The following is a 21,515-nucleotide window of genomic DNA, read 5'->3' on the forward strand; positions in this document are numbered from 1 at the left end:
TGTGTGGGGGTTGGGTGAATCAATTTAAATAAGAAAATATGATAAGATTCATATAACCAACTCCAATTGATTCGGGACCGAGGCATTGTCCTTATTGTGAAACTTTAAACCTGTTCATCCTCTGGTTTACAAATGACCCAATACATTCAAACTAGCAACTTTAGTCATCTGTGTCATTTATCTATACATACATGCGCAAGCCTTAAGCAAAAGGTTCAACTAAAAGACCTAAACTATCTAGCAAATGGAGATTGCTAACAACATCCATAGCAAACCAAAAAACAAGAAGGGTATGTAAAAAGGGGCTACTGCATACAGCATGAACATCCATCACTTTGCACGTGCACACTCGTAAAAACCTCAAAACAAAAATAGTAAAAACCTCAATAAAGAAACCAAAACTATAACATTAGTGTCACACAAATAATATACAAATCCAGGGCTTCCTGTCATATTCCTGTCTGCCCATATGCCAGAGCTGCTGATCTCCAAAAGCTGTTGCACTGTCTTTAGGTGTGATTTGAGGTGAAAGTGACCCAACCTCACTGATCCTTGTAAAAAGGGTAGCACAAACTTGACCCCAAATTTTCCAGAATCAACACATCATGACTCACATCCCGGAAGAGACTGAGCTGAAGCAAATGGCGAAATGCTAGTGGTTGACTCACTATGACGCAGTGGGTTGGGATGCCGACTTGAGGAGCCAATATAACTCGACGAGGCATTTCCTGGACTAGGAATATATGGTGACATGTATCTCGAATTAAGAGGAGATAAAGAAGGATAGCCCAATGAGTGAGGGGAAATCAAATAAGATGCACGAGATCTCTGAGAAGATGCATTTTGAAGGTCAAGTGAACTGCGGCTTATAGTAAGATGAGGTGACTGATGGTAGGACTGAAGTGACTGGTGGTTATAAGGAGTACTAGAGATTGATTGAGGACGAGAAACTGAAGGGGATCGGTGTCCTCCTTGGCCTATTTGTATTGCTGATGATGAAGCTAATGACGATCTTAGGGATGACAACGAAGATAAAGAAGCTAGACTAGAAGAAAGCAATGGTGTAGATTCTGATGCTGGTGGCTCCCCATTGCTAGTTCTTGCATCACGTTTGCAGATGGGGCAAAACGTTCTCCATGATGTAAGCCACGCATCAACGCACATAGCATGAAATTCTGCAAAAATTCCGAGGAGATCCATTACTGAAAAATGACAACTTCTCCAGTAGAGAAGAAATCTGATGAGAACAAACAGGATATGGCATGTCAACAAATTACTGCCCAGGTTGGGAAAAGTATTCACATTAACTAAAAACTAAATCCCATAGATGTACCAAATTAGCACATTCACGAGAGATATAGCAGCAGGGACGAGAGTAATATTCCAATCACACTTTTACTGTCGCTTTGAGGTTTCACCACAGCATGCTGCCTAGAATCTTGACAATGACTATTTCAGAGCAAATGTTCATAGATAAGGATCCAGAATATAACTACTGCATATTACTCAATATTTTTAAAAGTTGAAAGTGCAAAAGAGTAACAAAACTCCTGGAAGTTTTAACAAAAAACATCACTTGCAATCCTTCAATGTAAAGTGCATTATTCACAGAAAAGAAAAAATTATCAAATTTCAACCAACATTATCAATCTCAATATCAAATCTATAAAATTAATCTACATGTTCCGTTCTATAAAATAATCTACATGTACACTTAAACAGCATTCTCTTTCTGTTGTTCTTTTTATATCAATAAAACACCGACTTTACCAATCAAAAATAAAATTACACTCTGCAATAAAACATTAGAGCTAAAATGCTTAGGGTTTTCCAGAAATAGCTGACAGTAATCAAACCCAGCACGTGTACTAAGCTCTGCAGCAATAGCTATGACATGATCATGAACTAAATTTCTCTTGGATGTCTTAGCTATGAACTCTGAGATGCCGAGCTTAGGTACTACTGATCCCTCCTGAAGAAATTAACTCCACTTCTACAATATAACTTCACTAACAAGGTTTCAGGGCAGGATTTATGCAAGGGATTTAGACTAAGGTTTCTGATCTCTTTGACAACATTATTTCCAATTCACTCCTCAAGCAATGCTACAAATCTGAATTTCTACTCTAAAAACAACCTTCATCTAGATCTGCATAGATTTCAAAAAGTCCATGGAATGGATATGCAGAAATACATACGACACCTACAATCAAAAGTTCTGGAAGAATATGTGTAATGTGTCTATTTCCAAGAACCAACCCAGCTTCATGCTGGGGCGATCGACGACGAAAGCCATTCACCTTCTAAGGAGATTGTTGGAGCAGTATAGGAAGAGGAAAATATATGGGGTTGCACCAGGGATTATCTCTCAACCCGTTTTATTAGCCTTGGTAATGGATGAATTATTCTAATTGTAAGATATCTAATGAAACCATCGATCATAGTATTGATCTCGTTCATAGTATTGATCGGCGAGTCACATGGCGTATTTAACAATCGATCGGAGATTCAGAAACTAACCCTAGAGTTCATTAAGCAGGACTAAAGCATAGTATATGGAGTGCAAGTTCAGTGATGCACCGCAGGAGGCAGATGGAAAAGTGAGGATTGATACACAAGCCATCCTCAAGATAGGAAGCTTCAAGTATCTTGGGACTATAGTCCAAAAAAATGGGTAGATGGCACATCGTATGATGGATGAAATGGGGGCTCGATTTGGTGTCCTATGTGATAAGAATGTGTCACCGAGACTTAAAACGTAAGTTCTATAGAATGGTAGTTAAACCCGCTATGTTGTATGGGATTGAATGTTGGTCAGTCAAGAACTCTTACGTTCAGATTTCAAAAGATGAAGATGCAAAAAAAAAGGATGCTTAGATAGATGGATGTCTGAGCATACTAGGAGAGACAAGATTAGAAACGAAGACATACAGGACAAGATGGAAGCAACCTCCGTAGTGGACAAGCTGAGAGAAGCGAGGTTGAGATAGTTCAAGCATGAGAAGAAGAGAAGCACAGATGCCCCAATGAGGAGGTGCGAGAGGTAGAAGTAGATAGAGAAAGATTGAGGAGAGGTGATTAGACATGACATGGTTCATCTTCAACTTACTGAGAACATGACCCTAGATAAGAGAGCATTGAGGTCGAGGATTAGGATAGACAGTTAGTAGGCAGTCGAGCGATTTCTCTCTTCCCAGTGATAAGCGCATGGTTCTAGACCGGAGCACCAATGTTCTCCCTTTCCAGTAGTAGTATTTTTTAGCATTAAACTATTCTTCAGTTTTATTACTATGGTTGTTACTTTTAATTTGGCTATCTTTACAATTTAGTTGTCAGTACTTTTCTTTCTCTGATATTTTCATCATAGCTTATTTAATTTCTTTTTCTCAAACTTATTTTGAAAAACGATTTTCTTGAGCCTAGGATCTATCAGAAAGAGCCTTTACCCCACAAAGGTAAGAGTAAGGTTTGTGTGCTCCCTACCCTTCCCAGACCTCACTTGTGGGACCACACTGTGTAGAGTTGGAAATTTGAAAAATCTCATCTCAAAAGTGCATGCATGTTATAGTGATTATATTAGTATTTTTCCCCAATAGAGGGACATGAGGTAACCGTTTGACAGACAGAAAGGCATCATAAGAAGTACACAGATTGGTGGCCAAAGCAAGTAGCAATAATGTGAACGGATAATAGAGTGTTTTCATCCAGACAGTGAACATTTTTTAAGGAAGCACAGAATGCATCATGCTGCCTGAGATGTGGTTGCGCTTGGCCTTAAGTCATAGATGAAGGGGAAGCCAGAAGTGCCATCATGCTGCCTGAGATGTGGTTGCGCTTGGCCTTAAGTCATAGATGAAGGGGAAGCCAGAAGTGCCACTTATAAATTCCCTGAGAAAGTCCTAAAATATGTAATAAACACTGAAATCTACCAATAGTGCATATCACCAAAACCCTGATGTCAGCTATTTCAAAGCAATTTTAGAAACCAATCACCAGGGTGTAACTCGAAAAACACAAACGGAAAACCTTGTCAAGCGACAACAACTCAAAAAGAATGAGCTTCTCCCAAGGAAGGAACCAACCCTAAGGAATTAGTGCATTCATTGTTTTTACCCAAGTGCCAAACAGAACCTGTATATATGAACAAGCTGAAAATCATAATACCTCAGGAAGAGAGAAAAACTTACTGTGCCGGCAAGGAAGAATTCTAAGCTTGTCTCCCACACTATAGTCTTCAAGACAGATAGCACATGTTACTGATGTACAATTATCCTCCAAAACTGATGTAAATATCAAGCTTGGCATAGCTTTCACCAAACGACTACTCATTCCATGAAATTCACGAACACGTGAGGCCCGAGGACGGTCTCTTCGTATCCGATGTCTACGGACAAAGAAGCAGGTAGAAAGCACTGCTGACATAGCTAGTAACGAAATGAATGATATAGCCATGATGGACCAGGCAGAGTTTACAAAACTTGGGATTATCCATACTTCAACATCAATGTCACCAGCATACTTTGTCAGTCTTTCCCCTGAAACTCTAGAAACAAACACCGCGGGTATGTGCACACCAGCAGAGCTTCCTGCCACTGTACCATGTGACTAGTTAAACACTTGCATGTTCAAAATTCAGCAGTTATAAATACTGAAGCAACAGGAAGCAAGAGTTCTAAGTGGTTTTTGCTTCTTTCAGACAATTTCATGGTTCTCTTTTTTTTGTTTCCCTCTCTCACAGGGAAAATGGTCGGTGATGTAGTTGTCTCCTAGTTCCTCAGTTTTTGAGCATGAAAATTCCTGATGCATTACATTGAGAAACTAAAGGCTAAAGCCAAGCCTAGAAGATTTATATGTAATGGTGACAAATCAAACACTTGCCAGCAAAATACAACTTGTTTGTTTGAGCTTGCTATAAAATGAGCAAAATGAGCAAGCTGATTTCAAATATTGTCAAGCTAACTTATCTTATAACAAAAATAGGTGAAAAAACCCTGCGAATATAACTTGAGTATGAATCTCATTTTGAAGTCAGCTATATTTTAAGACACTGTCTTTCCCATGAGAGAGAGAAGGAACTTCTAGAAAAGCTCTTGATATCAACAAAGGATGCTACTTCGATGAATGATCAGAAGTCCAACACATATAGAACACTGTTGCATAATGATGTCCTTTTGTCTTTCTGACCGAGCAGTAATTAAAGAGAACCACATTTTCGTGTAGGTTGTCTACTTTTTATGCACCATTTAAATACCAGGACTTAAATCCTAGAATGTCAGTAAACCATTACATTATCTATAAGATCAGGCTAGCAAAAAGCAATAGACATTGTTAGTGAAACTGAAAATGTGTTATTTCTTAACAATTTTCCTCAATCACCTTTCACCCAGTTATCAGTTCCTAAGCAGTTTTCAGCTGAAAACAGTCGTGGCGTATAAACATACTTGTATAACTGTTACTTATCAAGAGAAAAAAAAGGAACTTGTACAATATCCAGGGACCAGGATAACTCACAAAAACGACATTCAAATTGTGCTCCAGGTGCTTTTTGTGTGGATCAAGTTCAGAGAGCATAGATCATTTGTTTTTACACTGCTACATCACTGATCAATTATGGAAACTGTTCCCTCACAAGGTGGGACTTAAATGGTGCATGCCCAGAGACAACCAAGTTGTTGAAGTGCTGGAACATCAAGGGCAGGAACAAGTAGCAAAGGGAATGGGGTGCACTATACCTTCTTGTATTTGGTGGTCCATTTGGAGGGAAAGGAATCTGAAGTGCTTTGAAGACGAAGAAAGCTCTATTAAAAAGATCAAATCTTCCATTGTGTTTAACATTTTATAGCAAAGTTGAGCAGTTTTGGTAATGAGATTGCCTACCTAATGTGACATAGCTGGTTCTACCAAGTTTGTGGAGTCAGTAGTGAGTCCCAGTGTTATCAAAAGTAAAAAGCGTGAAAAAGCTCTAAGGTCCGTTGGGGCTTTAAGTGCAAACAAAGTGTGGGCGTTAATGAAAAAAGGCGCAAAGGGAGAAAAAGTACAAATATATATGTTTAGTCCAAGACTAACAATTTATAAGCATGAATAACAAATATATAAACAAGGAAATTGAAAAATAATTACGATAAAGTAAAATATCAATTGTTTAGTGTTGTCTCTTCAGAAAAGGTTCATTAGTCAAGAATAGTATGCCTTAGAACCTTGATGATGACACTAAAGCGCAGAAGACACTAAAGCGCACATTAAGCGAGGCGAAGTGCTCAACACGATTTGAGACTCACTTCAGGGCTTAAGCACGCTTTAAGTGCGCCTTTGATAACACTGGTGAGTCCTATGTTAACGTGAGTAGTAAAATTCGTTTGCCTTTTCAAAACACCACCTTCTACCAATCAAGATTATGGAGTATTAGCTGACAGGATACAAGACTTCGATCAGTTCCAGTGACATCCGCTTAAAATTAAAACATAAGCCATTTATGACCTGCTGCTACATACATAACCAAGTATCAAGTAAGACAGACCATTTCAACCTTCATTCTAGAACCCAAAACCCTAGTTTGAGCTGAAAAAAATATTTTAACAAACATCTTACATTGCCAATACAGTGTAACTTCACAATGCACTAATCAATAAATTTAAGAGGAAGAGTTTATTAAAATCTGTTTGACTTTTTAGAAAACACCACCTTACTTTCTACCTCAATAAATCAAGATTAGTGGTATTAGCTGGCGGGATATGAGACTTCAATCAGTTTCAGGGGTATTTTGCTTACAAAAAAAATCCATAAGGCATTTTATGACCTCTTGCCACTTACATAAGTATCAAGTAAGTCCATTTCAAGCTTCATTCTGGAATCCAGAACCAGAGAGATTGAGCTGAATCAGATATTTAACTAGAATCTAAGATTGCCAACAAGTTGTAACCTCAGAATGCACTAAATCAATAATTTTCAAGTGGAAGAGTTCATTACTTGCAACTAGATCACCGTATTCATCGTTGTAGATGATGGCTGCCTTGAAACCTGCGGCCTGGGCTTGTCTGACTTTATCTTCGAAACTACATCCACCCCTTATTATCAGCAAGAATAGATCATGGGTGCTATTTTCAAATGGTTCAACCTTGTTAGTCAAAGTCGAGCAAGCATCTAAAGGCTCCGCCACATACAGTGTCCCGCATTTGCCTGATCCCTTTACTGAGGGAGCTGATATTTGAAAAAGATTCATTTAGTACAAATTACAACACATCAAAGAAAGTAAACAACAGGCCACAAAGAAGTTTTAGAAAAACAAGATTAAGTTTCAGTGAAAAAGCAACAGTACCAGCATTAAATTATCATGAATCAAATTATACTCCATCCACAATTTCTTACTGTTAGAGATAAATTTCAATCACTATAAGTTAGGATAGTGATCTCTATTAGTTAGGATAGATAAGTTTTGTTAGCTACATTTTGGGATATAGGCTAAGGGGTAGCTACATTATCTACATTATCTCCCTATTCTTCTGTAGTTTGTTGTAAACAACCCGTGTATAAATTCAGCAATTCTACTCAATAGAAAACACACTGAATACTCTCAATATCTAATCGAGTAACATGGTACCAGAACCTAGTCACCTACTATGAATCATCGTCTTCTCAACCTTTAGATTCCACCTCTACAACAACCACCTTAAGCACTCCAAGTCTTTATGCTACTTTACCCCATGCTCAACTTCTTTTTCCATAAAACTCAAACCAACAAACTACCTGACTTGGAAAATTCAATTTAAAAAAAAAAAAGAACAAAATTTCAAAAAGAAGACCAAAAAAAGAAACTCAATTTGTTCCTATCATCAAATGTTACAATTTATTCAATCATATCAATGGTCCACCGGCACCTCCCTCCACCATCATCAATAACACAACAAATCAATTTAAACCAAAATCTGATTATCTAAAGTGGTTACAAGAAGACCAAATCTTACTAAGTTGGATCTTATAATCTTTAACCGAGGAAATTTTCCTTATGTGGCTGGTTTAGATACTGCCTTTGAAGCTTGGACCACTCTCTCAAATGTATTTAGCATAAGCTACTGCCCTAGAAGAGTCCAATGACACATCACCTTGCAAAACATTACTCTTGGTGACAAACCACTAGCTCAATTTCTTCGCAAAGCTCGCTGACGAGCTTGTCGCGGCAGGCACACCTGTGTCTCCTGATGAATTCAATGAAACCATTTTCCGGTTATTTCCTTCTGATTATCATCCTGTCGTTGCAACATTACCTGCTGAAAAGTCACAGGTATCATTTTCTGATCTTTCTGGTAGACTTATGGTTCATGAGATCCACTAGCAAAACTCTCGCAAACCAATCGCTGTTGTTGCCAATGTTGCTCGCAACACGCTTCATCTGCATGTCAATTACATCAGAGCTCCTAGAAAAACAATAGTACGTCCTCTAAAGTAAACAAAAAGTGGTTTTCCAATCCTTGTCAGATCTGTGGACTCAAACAATAATCAAGCTAAGTGGTGTCACAAACATTACAATCCTGATAATATCACTGCCAATGCCACCAATGTTAATGCTTCTTCCAATGATTGGTTTCCTGACATTGATGCTTCTCATCAGATGACTCCTGATTTGTCTGCACTTGAAATCTCAGAGTACAAAGGACCTGACATGGTCACTGTAGGTAATGGACATGGTTTGCACATTTAAAAAACATTGGTCACACTACACTATCTTCTAGTTATAATCAGTTTCATATGAAAAATGTTTTACATGTGTCTGCCATACAACAACAATTGTTGTCTGTTAATAACTTTGCTAAAGACAATCAATGCTCTTTTAAATTTGATTCTGATGTTTTACTGTGAAGCATTCGACAACTAAAAAGGTGTTGTTGAAGGGACCAGCTGAGGACGGAGTTTACAGGCTTCCTATTGCTGCATTAGGGGACTGATGTGCCTCAAGTTATAAAAGCTTATTCCAGGAGGCCAAGATAAACAATTACAAGACTTAGACAGTTATGGGGTGGTTTTTTCCTGTAGAAAAAAGGGCAAGGCAGTTAGAAGAGGGTGTTCAGAAAAAGGAAAAGGGAATTCTGGGAGAGTTCTAGCCTCTCGAATGTGTAGAAAGGTTGTGATATGTTTAATCGTAGGTTATGTATTATAGAACTAAAGTTCATTCATGTCTTAGGATGTAATTTATGTTGCCAGTGTCCTAGTGATTGTTTTTCAGGCTTCCTTGTTGTAATATCAGTGCATCCAGTGTTAAACATCAGTATTTAGTATCAATTTAGTATTATTTGTTCCTTTTTTTTACTGTTTCCACAGAAAAGTCTATCAGGGACATTACAGGACAACAAGGTTTTTAAATCAGTTCAGACTGCTTCACCCGATTGACATGCTCGGCTTGGTCACCCTCAACAATCAGCAGTCTCCTTTATTATTAATATAAGTTTTGTTTGCCAAGTATTTCAATAAAATCCTCTGGCCTATGTGAATCTTGTTTAGGCAAACATAAAATCCTTACCTGTCACTGGCTCTATTGCTAGTAAACTGTTGGAATTGATTTATGGAGATGTATGGAGACCAGCTCCCAACTTATCTTTTTTATGGAAACACGTATTTTGTTCTATTAGTGGAATGACTTCTCTCGTTATTGTTGGTTATTTCCAATTAAACAAAAAAAATGAGATTCTACTTTTGTTGAATTGCACAAATTGGTTGAAAAAACAATTTCAAACCAAAATCATTAATTTCCAATCAAATTTGGGTGGTGAATTTCGTACTGTCAATACTTATCCAAAGGAAAATGGTATTCAACATCGCATTACTTGTCCTCATATACATCAGCAAAATGGTCGAGTTGAAAGAAAAATCATACACCTAGTGGATACATGCCTCACCCTGCTCGCTCATTCTGCAGTTCCATCCAGATTTTGGAACTTTGCTATGCACACTGCATACTTAATTAACAGGCTCCCTACTCAAGTGCTTCAACATGTCTCACCATTTGAAAAACTTCATGGCACTTCACCAGATTACGAATTTCGTTGTGTCTTTGGTTGCACTGTCTATCCTTTGTTACGACCCTACAATCAACACAAGTTCTCCTACAGAACTGCAACTTGTGTTTTTCTCGAGTACGCCTAGGATCATCACGGGTATGTCTGCTTCAATCCTCATGATAATAAAATTTATCTTAGTAGACATGTTCGTATTGATGAAATCCATTTTCTATATAAGGAGAAAGAGTTGTTTGATTTCTCTATCCTAATTCCTAGGCACTCCTCATGAGCAATTTAATTCCACTCATTGGCTCAAATTAATTGCGTCAATACCGCAACCTGACTCAATTGTACCATCATCTTCGAAACGTCCACATAATTCAGTAGATTATTATAACAAAAACAATTGTAGTTTTAGCTTCACATCTTCTAGTGCTTCTCAAGATCATATTAATATCCTTTCGAGAAGAAACTGGATGTCCTTTTAACTCTTACTGAGCCATCACAACCACCTCGACGCACTCATCCAATGGTTCTATGGCAAAATCCTAAGAAAAAGATATTGGCCTTCATGTCTGTTTCAGATGATAAAGTTCAATCTTCCTCGGTTACTCTTTTGGAACCAACATGTTACACAAAAGCATCTAAAGTTCCATCATGGAGAGAGGCTATGAGCTCTGAAATAACTGCTTAGCTACAGCATCAAACATGGGAACTTGTTCCTAAACCATCACATTCCAATATTGAGATTTGAGGGTTGCAAATGGTTTTCCGACTCAAAACACCATCTTGATGGCAGCATCGAGCGGTGCAAAGATCGCTTGGTAGTTGTGAGAAATACAGGAGAAAAATATTATTGAATTGTGTATCTACATTATTACACAGAGACCCTATTTATAGACACTACAATACAATCCTTTACCAACTAGGATACTATTTACTATTTCTATTCCTATTCCTATTCTAAGTAGGATTGTATATACCTATTCATATTCTAACACTCCCCCTCAAGCTAGTGCATACAAGTCATATGTAGCCAGCTTATTACAACTTACAAATGTAATTAATACAAGGACCCATTCATCCACTGCTCAGACCACAATTGAGATTGATTCTCTCTATGAGGGTATTGATTTCTATTGCACCATTACCCGTGCTAGATTTGAAGAGCTTAACATAGATCTATTCAGGAAGTGTATGGAACCAGTTGAGAAGTGTTTGAGAGATGCTAAGATGGACAAGAACTCTATCCATGATGTTGTACTTGTTGATGGCTCCACCAGGATTCCCAGGTTTCAGCAGCTCCTGCAAGACTTTCAGTGGGAAGGAGCTCTACAAGAGCATCAACTCTGATGAAGCTGTTGCTTATGGTGCTGCTGTACAAGCTGCAAGTTTGAGTGGTGAAGGTAATCAGAAGGTGCAAGACCTGTTGTTGTTGGATGTTACACCTCTTTCCCTTGGACTTGAAACTGTTGTTGGTGTCATGACTCTATTGATCTCCAGAAATACCACCATCCCAACCAAGAAAGAGCAGGTCTTCTCAACCTACTTAAACAATCAGCTTGGTGTGTTGATCCAGGTCTATGAAGGTGAGAGAACTAGGACCAGGGACAACAAATTGATTGGCAAATTTGAGCTCTCTGGTATTCCTCCTACTCCCAAGGGAGTTTCTCAGATCACAAGGTGCTTTGACATTGATGCCAATGGTATCTTGAATGTTTCTGCCGAGGACAAGACTACTGGACAAAAGAACAAGATCACCATCACCAACAACAAGGGCAGACTCTCCAAGGAGGAGATTGAGAAGATTGTTTCAAACCATAGAGTGACTTACACAATCAACATACAAGGCTACCAGGCACCCCCTGACCAACAAAACTAGGTGGTTACTCCATCTAGGTCTTTTTTCCCAATGCAACGGTCGCCGGAAAGTGCTCAAAATCTGGTATAAAATATATGGATGTCTTGAAATCAATAGATGAGTAGATCTTAAACAAGAAAGTCACCGTAAAACTAGCCAGAACATGCTCATGCGCTGGATTATTAGATTTGATGGTTGAAAGTAGTCACAATCTGAGAAATAAAATTACCTGGATACGATCGGAATGATCGGAATGATGGCATGACCGTACTGAGAAAGAGAATGATATGGGTAGGGTCAGAATGATGGCACGACCCTACACAAATAAGAAAGTAGTCACCGAAAAGATGGCACGGTGCTACACAAATAGGATATGAAAAAGTAGTCACCGAAAAGATGGCACGGTGCAACAGAAATTGGATATGAGAAAGTAGTCACCGGAATGATACACGGTGCTACACAAATAGATATGAGAAAGTAGTTCGAAAAAATGCACGGTACTATGCAAATTAAATATGAAAAAAGTAGTCACTGGAAAGATGCACGGTGCTATGCAAATTAGATATGAGAAAATAGTCATCGAAAAGATGCACGGTGACCCCGACTTTTGCTAACATAATCATTGGCCAGACGGGCGACATATATGGGTAATTGCTGCCTGCCGGCAGCGGAAGCTCTTTGATTCTCTACCAAGATCGTAAAGGCTCTGATACCATGTGAGAAATATAAAAAAAAAATATTATTGAATTGTCTATCTACATTATTACACAGCGACCCTATTTATAGACACTACAATACAATCCTTTGCCAACTAGGATACTATTTACTATTCTTATTCCTATTCATGTTCCTATTCTAAGTAGGATTGTATATACCTATTCTTATTCTAACAATAGTCAAAGGCTATAATCAAGTTGAGGGAATAGATTGTGATGCCACTTCTAGTCCAGTTATCAAGCCTACAACAGTCCGAGTTGTTCTTTCCTTGGCAATCTCCAACAAATGGACTCTTCAGCAATTGGACATTTCCAATACATTTCTCAATGGAAACTTGGAAGCGGATATGTACATGTCTCAACCTCCAATCAATGATGTCCTGATTATCTTTGTAAATTGAGCAAATCAATCTTGGCCTTAAACTAGCCCCAAAGGCTTGGTTTCACATGCTCTCATATTGACTCCTCGCTCTTTATCAAACACCAAACCAGTGATGTTCTTTATATCCTCGTCTATGTCGGTGATATTATCATCACAGGGAGTAACTCAAATGCAATTCACACCTGCATAACTCATTTGTCCAAAGAATTTAGGTTGCGAGATCTCGGAAAACTTCACTACTTTATGGGAATCGAAGTTAGATATCTCAGCAATGGTATTATGTTTTCTCAACAAAAATACCTTCAGGATCTTCTCACCACTACTCACATGGAACATGTCACTTCTGTCAAGTCTCCTATGGCTAGCACATGTAACCTGCAACTTCAAGAAGACGAACCGCTGGTTGATCCCAAGATTTATAGGAGAACCATAGGAGCATTACAATATGCTTGTCTAACTCATCCAGACTTGGCTTTTGCTGTGAATAAATTATGCCAATTTTTATCTGCGCCAACAACCACTCACTGGACAGCCTGCAAACATGTTCTTCGATATGTCAAAGCCACCTTGCATCAAGGACTCTTTATTACTCACTCAACCAGCTCACAACTTCAAGTCTTTTGTGATGCTGATTGGGCAGACAATACAGATGATAGGAGACCCACAGGAGGTTTTGTTGTGTATATGAGGCGATATTTAATATCTTGGCCAGCTAAGGAGCAACCAACAGTTGCTCGATCATCAACCGAGGCTGAGTACCGATCTGTCGCCCAATATCACAGCAAAAATAATTTGGCTTCGTTCTCTTCTTCAAGAGCTTAAACAGCCAATCCATAACCCCACAATCATCTGGTGTGACAACATTGGAGCTTCATATCTAGCAGTTAATCCATGTTTTAAGGCTCGAACGAAGCATGTCAAAGTTGGTTTTCACATTGTCAGAGAACAAGTCAAGGCTGGTCATATATAAGTGCAGTTTATATCCTCTATCGATCATTTGGCAGATATATTACTAAGCCTTTGTCCACCAGCCGGTTTCAACACATCAAAGGCAAGCTAAGAATCTTGGGCAAACCTTCTTAGCTTGAGGGGGGATGTTAGAAATAAAGTTCAATCACTATAAGTTAAGATAGTGATCTCTATTAGTTAGGATAGATTAGTTTATAGTGATCTCTATTAGTTAGGATAGATAAGTTTTGTTAGCTACATGTTAGAATATATGGCTAAGTGTTGTTAGCTATATGATCTCCCTATTCTTCTGTAGTTTGTTGCAAACAACTGTGTATATTCAGCAATTCCACTCTACACATTGAATTCTCTCAATATGTGATCATGTAGCACTCACCTACGAATAAATTCCATAGAATTAAATCAAACTGGAAGTAACTATTTATCATTACCCAATTTGTGAAACCAAACTAGTATAACAAAAAAGAATCAACTCCATCGCCAATAACAGAACGTCATGAGCCCTGACTGCTGGTTCTTTCTGTTCCATCTGGACTAATATCTCACAATGCAAATAAAAATCCGTTGACTCCTTTCCACACAACAAAGAAAAAAAGCAAAAAAAGGGCAAACTTGCATAGCAAGAATAAAGCTTCTTCTGTACTAAATGGTAGATAACTTCTATTTCCCAACAATGAACTATTGACAACTCCAAATTGCCGAAAAATAAGATTGAAAATAGGATCTAGTTTACCACGTAACAGAGGCAGGTAAAATTAAATAAAAAGAACAAGAAAGTTCAGTATTCATAAGGTACTAAAATTTAAGCAAACTCACTCCCAAACCATTCCAGTTACAACACAATACCAATTACCAACTAGAACAAAGATCAATACTAAATACAAAACAATAGAGGCAGAGCAAAGTATAAGTAAGATTTAACTCACCAAAATTAGCTTCAATGCCTTCAAACGATAAAGTCTCGTTCTTTCCTACCAAAACCACATTACCAAGCACTCTAGAACCCAAAAGACAAACAACACTCAAGTACCAAAATACCCACAAATTCATCATCTCCAGTAAACCCTTTCAGCCAATTATCAAGAAAAGAAAAAACCCAAAAGCCCACAAAAACAAAAGGTATCAATTCACCATCTTTGATTCCACAGGCACATCCCAAATCTCATAAACCCCACAACACTTTACGCTAATTTTCAAGAAAATCCCAGAAAAAGGTAAACTTTTACTTTGTTGAAAGAATAGAAACATCAGCTTCCATTATCAACCCAGTAAGAAGGAAACATTCGCTTGTGAATAATTTTGATCCTTTTTTTTTTCTTTCCTTTTTTCCCTTTTGGGTGTTTGGGGGAGAGGAGGAAAAAGAACCTTTTGGAAGGATTTGTGAATTTTTGGTGCCAAAGTACATTTAGGAAAGGGACAACAATAAAAATCTACTATTTATATAAGATTGATGGTCCATACACTGTGCTAACAGTGATGATTATCTCAACCTAAAAAGACGAAGGTAAACAATGTACATAGTAACAATAGAAAAGGAAAAACAAGATGACGTGGCACGCTTTTATTTGTATTTTTTTCTTTTTAAGCTTTTTTATTTAAATTAATTATTTGTTATTATAAAAAAAATATTTTATTAATAGGGTACCTTTACAACAAAAACTCTTCACATGCCAATTTATAAGAAGTAATTATTCATAACTCGCACCTCTAATTTCCACTCTTAATAAATTTATTTATTTTCTCTTTTATTTTTACATTCTTCTGATTATAAAAAATTACAATATTTTAAAAAATATTTTAAGTATTTTTCTCTTTATTATTTAATTTATTTACAATCAATCAATCAATATCTATATATAAAAAAGCAAGATATAAATAAAGTGATATGATGCATCTTTATTGCTACTTATCTTTTATCTTTTGGGGGGGAATTTTTTACTTCATTTTTATTAATTAATCAATTGTTTAGTAATTAAAATTATATTACATCTAATTATATTTTATAAGTTACAAAATACCTCCATCTTTTTGCATTCACCACTCAAATAACATGACTCTTCAAGTCACTTCTACCTAATTGACTTAATCAATTTATAAATAACAATTATCTATAGAGTTGTTGGATTTTCATTTTCTTCTTCTTCTTTTTTATTAGCATAGTTTTTCTTTTCTCTTTTATTCATTTTTCTCAAAGTAATTGAAGGACATCAAGGGCTGAAATCAACAAGAAATGAGCTTTCGATAACAGCGGACGTAAATCAAAGAGAATCTCAAACACAAGGCGCCTACAAGATCTATTATTTTACACGGAACATTTTGATTTTAGATAGCTCTAATTTTTTTGCATTCATTTTCATATAAAAAAAAATTATTCATTTTTTTCAAAGGAATTGAAGGACATCAAGGACTAAAATCAACAAGAAAGGAGCTTTCGACAACATCGGACATAAACTCAAGACTAGCTCAAACACAAAGAGTCTACGAGACCTATTATTTTGTGCTGAACTTTTTAATTTATATAGCTCTAATTTTTTGCGTTCGTTTTTCATATAGTTTGTATAGATTTTATTTAATATAGAGTAAATCAAGTAAAGTTAGATATAGAAGAGATGATGCGGCATGCCTTTTTGATCATGAATCGTATATATTTTTTTCTTCTTTTTTTATTATTCTTTTTATTTCATATGAAGCTAGTAGATATTAAAAAAGTGATGTGACACTTTTGTTTGGCCAATGATCATATTTACTTTTTTCTAATTTTTAAAAAAATAATAATTTTCACTATATTTCTATTTATTAATTATTATTATATAAAAATAAATGTGTCAATTACTAGTCCCTCCATTCATTTCTATTCTTTATTATAAAAAAGTAAATGTATCAAAATTTACTACTTCACTTATTCCTATTCATTATTATAAATTTAATAGCCTAAATATTTATTACTCTAACCTTTCATTTCCTTCATGAAGAATAAAAATATATTAAATTGAAGTAATCTACTGCCCCCCGCCTCTTCTCTCTGTCTATATAATATTAATAATATTATTGATGGGTTGCTTTTTTTATATATATATGATTGATGATAAAACAAAGAGAAAAAAGGAAAAATAAAAATCAAAACCTTCGATTGGATTTCAAGAGAGCATCTTATTTTTGAATTTTCTTAAAAATACTTTTAAAGAATAAAAGAAATGTTTGACAATAAAACTAATTTAAAAAGCAAACGACCAACATCTCATGTTTGTATCCGTCAAGTGGTGCATCTCCTTCTGTTTTTTTTCTTTTACATTTACATTTATTTTTTATATTTTCTTACTCAAGTGTGATTGATTTTCTTTTCTTACAAATTATTTGTATCATTCCTTTTTTTATTATTATGTATAATGCCAAGAGTCATGAAGATTTGTTTGAATAATTAAAAAAGTGCTTCATTAATAAAGATTTTTTTTATTTTATAAATTTTATGATACTAACTATTTAATCGTATGTTTTTTAATATGATAAAAAGTATGGACAATTAAACAAAAAAGAATGGAATAACATTTAAATTAAAACGGCAAGTGAGAGGACTTGCGAGAGATATTTTACACACTGAATATTGGCTTCTCCAACGGTATTCTTTGAAAATCTTTTGGTTGTCCGATTTTTACTCCGGCAAATACCTTTTCCGACGAAATAAATTCTTCTTTTCCATTCTATTTCCTTTTTTTTCTTTTTTCCGGCGAATTTGTCCAGATCTGAACTAGATCTACAGATTTCAACCAGTTTTTTCTCTTCTCTTGTCTCTTATTGCAGGTAGTATTGTGAGCCTGACTCAGACACAAGGTTCTGGCGACTAATTTTAGCACCAAATTTTGTCGAATTCAGACAATTTGACCAAAATAATCGTCTTAATTTCGGTGTTTTCTATCCCTTAATCTTTAGTTTCTGTGTGCTTCTCCCTAAGCAGCATCTGAGTAGTGTCTTTAGGTATTATTGTAACCTTTTCTTGTGTTAGTAAGACTCTAGAGCTAGTTGCATTTGTATAGTATTTCTTGTTTTTCTTCGGTTCTTGCCTTGAGTTTGGTGTAGTAATCTTCCCTGTATTACTGATTTAGTATTAGTGGTTGGTTGATTCTTGCTTATAGTTTCATATCTGATTTTATTATATTATTTCTTGCATTTTAGTAGAATCCTTTGTCTAAGTTTTCATCTTCTCAGTGTCTTTGGGGAATGGTGGTGGACTAGGATCATATTTTCAATTGAAGTTGGGGCGAGGGATAGTATTGGTAAGTGGGTTACGGTTTTTCCTTTACTAAGAGTAGGGTTAAGTAACATAGGATCACTGACGGAGAAATCCATAGAGCTAGTAAAGATCCTCAAGAAGAGGAGGAGACCAGATAGGTAGGAACCAAGGCACAGGATGTGGATGGATTCAAGTTGTGGTACTCAGAATGCTCGAGGGATAGGTATGGCGTGGGTATTTTTGTAGATGGGGCTCTTAGGGATCAAGTGGTGGAGGTTAAGGGGATCAATAATAGGATGATAATGATTAAGCTGATTGTTGGGGGGTTAAATTTGAATGTGACTAGTGCTTATGCGCCTCAAGTGGGTCTGGATGAGGAGGTTAAAAAGCTCTTTGGGGACTTTGGACAAGGTAGTTGATAACGTTCAATTATACTTCTCAAAAGAAATATAGACGATCGTTAGCATTCTATTTACCCAATAAGAGTCGGGGTCGATCCCATAGGGAATAGGTTGAAACAAGACTATCAGCAATTACTTATTCAGTTGTAGTTGCTACTTTTCGAAAATAAAAGTGAATAAAGTAAAAATGGGGAACGACAATGTAATAACAAGTAAACAAGATTAAGGTTGTAAACAATATGAAGACTAGACTAGGGTTATGATCCACATGACTTATAACCTAATATACAACTTGTATTCATGATATTGATTCATTGTATTGCATACAAAATTAGTGAGTTAGGTAACATCTAATTCACCTCCCGATCCTTCTTAGACATATCTCATTCATCTTCTCCCGGTCTCAGAATGTATACTTTACTACCCCTCGCCCTGGATCTCAAAGTATTATCTCTACCTGATCTCAAGTAACTTAGACGAAGTTTATCTATTTTTTTGAAGCCAGACTCTCTGAATTTCTGTTGTGATAATCTTTTCCTAATCACTACCTTCCTCCCGGGAAAACAATGAATACAGGAAAGTTCTCAATGCGTGCACTCACTAAGAAAGACTTTTGAATAAAGAAATCACAATACATGCAAAAATAAATCATGAAAATCAATTCTATGTTTGCCTACCTAGTTACGTCGTCATGATTCCCATAATCCTAGTTGTGGGATTAGCCTTGCATAATTATGACAAATACATCAATAGAATATATAGAAATCATATGTATAAATCATTTTAAATTTCAAAAAATCAAACTTACAATTGAGGATTTAAGCCTTGATACAAAACACCAAACAAAGATCAAGAGAAACCAAGTATTGTTCCTTCTTCCAAATCTATCCAGGCGTGTATATGATGGAGAAAATATCTCAAATATAATGTTTATAATCGTTCAATGTAGCCTCAATATCCTAGGAAAAACGTGTCCCCAAACCTAGACAAAGTGATGTATTTATAGAAGTTGAAACCTAATCCTAGAAAACCTTGACATGTTATTTGCGGATGACATAGTATTGGTTGATGAGACACGAGACTAGGTTGGAGGTTTGAAAATAGAATTTGGAGTTTAAAGGGTTCAAGCTGAACAAGATCAAAATAGAGTATATAGAGTGCAAATTTAGTGTAGAATTAGATGAAGAAAACGTGAAAATGAGGGTTGCCACACATACTACTTCCAAGAGTGAACATTTTAAATATCTTGGGTCTGTACTCCAGGGTAGTGGGGATATTAACAATGATGTCATACATCGCATTGGGGTGGCATAGATGAAATTGAGACTTGCCTCTGGAATTCTGTGTGATAAGAAAGTACCACCTAAATTTAAAGGCAAGTTTTACAGAGTGGTGGTCAGACCGACCTTGTGCGCTAATGAAGAGATGCAAGAGGTTGGTATTAGGGGGTATCCAGAGGGGTAGAGGTATGCTAAAAAAGTATTGAAGAGAGGTGATTAGACAGGACATGGTGTAGCTTCATATTACCGAGGACATGACTTTAGATAGGAAGAAGTGGAGGTCGTGTATTATGGTAGAAAGCTGGTAGGAGTGGAGTATTTTCTTAGAGTGCATAGGTTTAATCTTGTTAGTGTCTATCATAGTACTAGTGATACCCTTGTAGTTCTTGTCATATGTTGTGTATTGTGTTTAGATTATCTCATTATTTCGCTGGTATTATTGCTTCCTTCTTGTGGACTTTACATTTCTTTCCTTATTATCGATTATGTTTTTCATTGTTTTCTTCTTCATTTATGTGGGTTTGATGCACTTGAGCTGAGGATCTTTCGAAAACAGTCTTTCTGCCTCCTCAAGTAGTGGTAAGATCTGCATACACTTGACCCTCCCCAGACCCCACTTAGTGAGATTACACTAGGTATGTTGTTGTTGTTGCTATTTTTTTTGTATAAAATGAATGTTGATTTTATTAATAGGTTGTTCTTTGAAAGCTATAATGTGCAAAAAATTATGCGATTGTTTGGATTCTTTTTTCTTTTTAGTTTTCATATAGATGACTTTCTTATATTTTTGTTCTAATTTATTTTTCATGTATGCCTTATATTATTAACTTATTTTATTTTGGTGTTATGAAAATTATGTATTTTAACTCACCTAAATTTGAAAGAAAAAAATCAATATGTAAATATATTTTCTCAACCACGTAAGGTGCGGACAAGTTACCTGTAACACCCCCTAAAACGTTGTATATGATGTTTCAATTCTCGATGAAAATGATATTTTTTCTGTATTTTTGGTATAACTTTTAATAAAAAGATCCAAATTAGGTGATTCAAATTTTTAAATAACCCGAACATCATTACCTACAACTTTTGTGAAGAGTATATTTTAAGTTTCAGAGGTAAGTAGGTCAAATAAATTAATTATTGCAAGACATGGTGCTGTAACAAAATGGAGTATTTGTAGAAGAAAAATTATATGTCACTGTAGGATGATCCAAATCAGTTGATTCTTAAATGACATGAAAGTAGACTTCTAGAGAAACAATTTATATTAAGACACCAAATCCTAGTGAGGAAATTATCTTTTTTCAAACACAGCTCCGAAAAAGGATATTTCGTTAAAAGAAGGTTTATCTTACCAAATATGGAAAGATCTAGATCCATTTTACATCACCCATAACATCAATAGTCCTCCATTTGACATCACCCATGACATCACAATCTTTCATTACATTTTTAAATTTTTTTATAATTATTTTAATTATTGTTAGGTCCCTCCTTCACACCTATAAATATACATCTTATTTCATCATTTTGTTCATCAAACTTTCTCAATCAACTCTTCTCTCTATACACTCCTTTTCTCATTCTCAAAATATAGTTTTAGTTCTTAGTAGTGTAGAAATACTATTTTGATGATTCATATACTCCAGGTAGTACACACAATGCTCCGACGAGGAGAAAATGCTA

General features: G+C 36.0%; 1 protein-coding gene across 1 annotated transcript; it reads right to left on the reverse strand.

The window, feature by feature from the left end:
• Positions 1-122: 122 nt before the first annotated feature.
• On the reverse strand, positions 123-15,327 carry LOC129902528 (receptor homology region, transmembrane domain- and RING domain-containing protein 2-like). The gene is made up of 4 exons (XM_055977820.1): positions 14,844-15,327; positions 6,967-7,197; positions 4,188-4,592; positions 123-1,175 (listed from the first exon to the last, which is right to left on the reverse strand). Exons 1-4 carry the CDS (start codon positions 14,968-14,970, stop codon positions 604-606), a joined length of 1,335 nt encoding a protein of 444 aa, XP_055833795.1. The 5' UTR covers positions 14,971-15,327; the 3' UTR covers positions 123-603.
• Positions 15,328-21,515: the final 6,188 nt, after the last annotated feature.

This window comes from Solanum dulcamara, chromosome 9 (genome assembly GCF_947179165.1).
Source record: "Solanum dulcamara chromosome 9, daSolDulc1.2, whole genome shotgun sequence".
Classification (NCBI taxonomy): domain Eukaryota; kingdom Viridiplantae; phylum Streptophyta; class Magnoliopsida; order Solanales; family Solanaceae; genus Solanum; species Solanum dulcamara.

Excerpts from the sequence above, each read along its gene's own strand:
- LOC129902528 (XM_055977820.1), bottom strand. The coding sequence starts at position 14,970 with ATGATGAATTTGTGGGTATTTTGGTACTTGAGTGTTGTTTGTCTTTTG. Across the intron at positions 7,198-14,843 it reads AGGCATTGAAGCTAATTTTG|CTCCCTCAGTAAAGGGATCA; the intron begins GTGAGTTAAATC and ends TTCAAATATCAG. Across the intron at positions 1,176-4,187 it reads AATTCTTCCTTGCCGGCACA|AATTTCATGCTATGTGCGTT; the intron begins GTAAGTTTTTCT and ends GAATTTTTGCAG.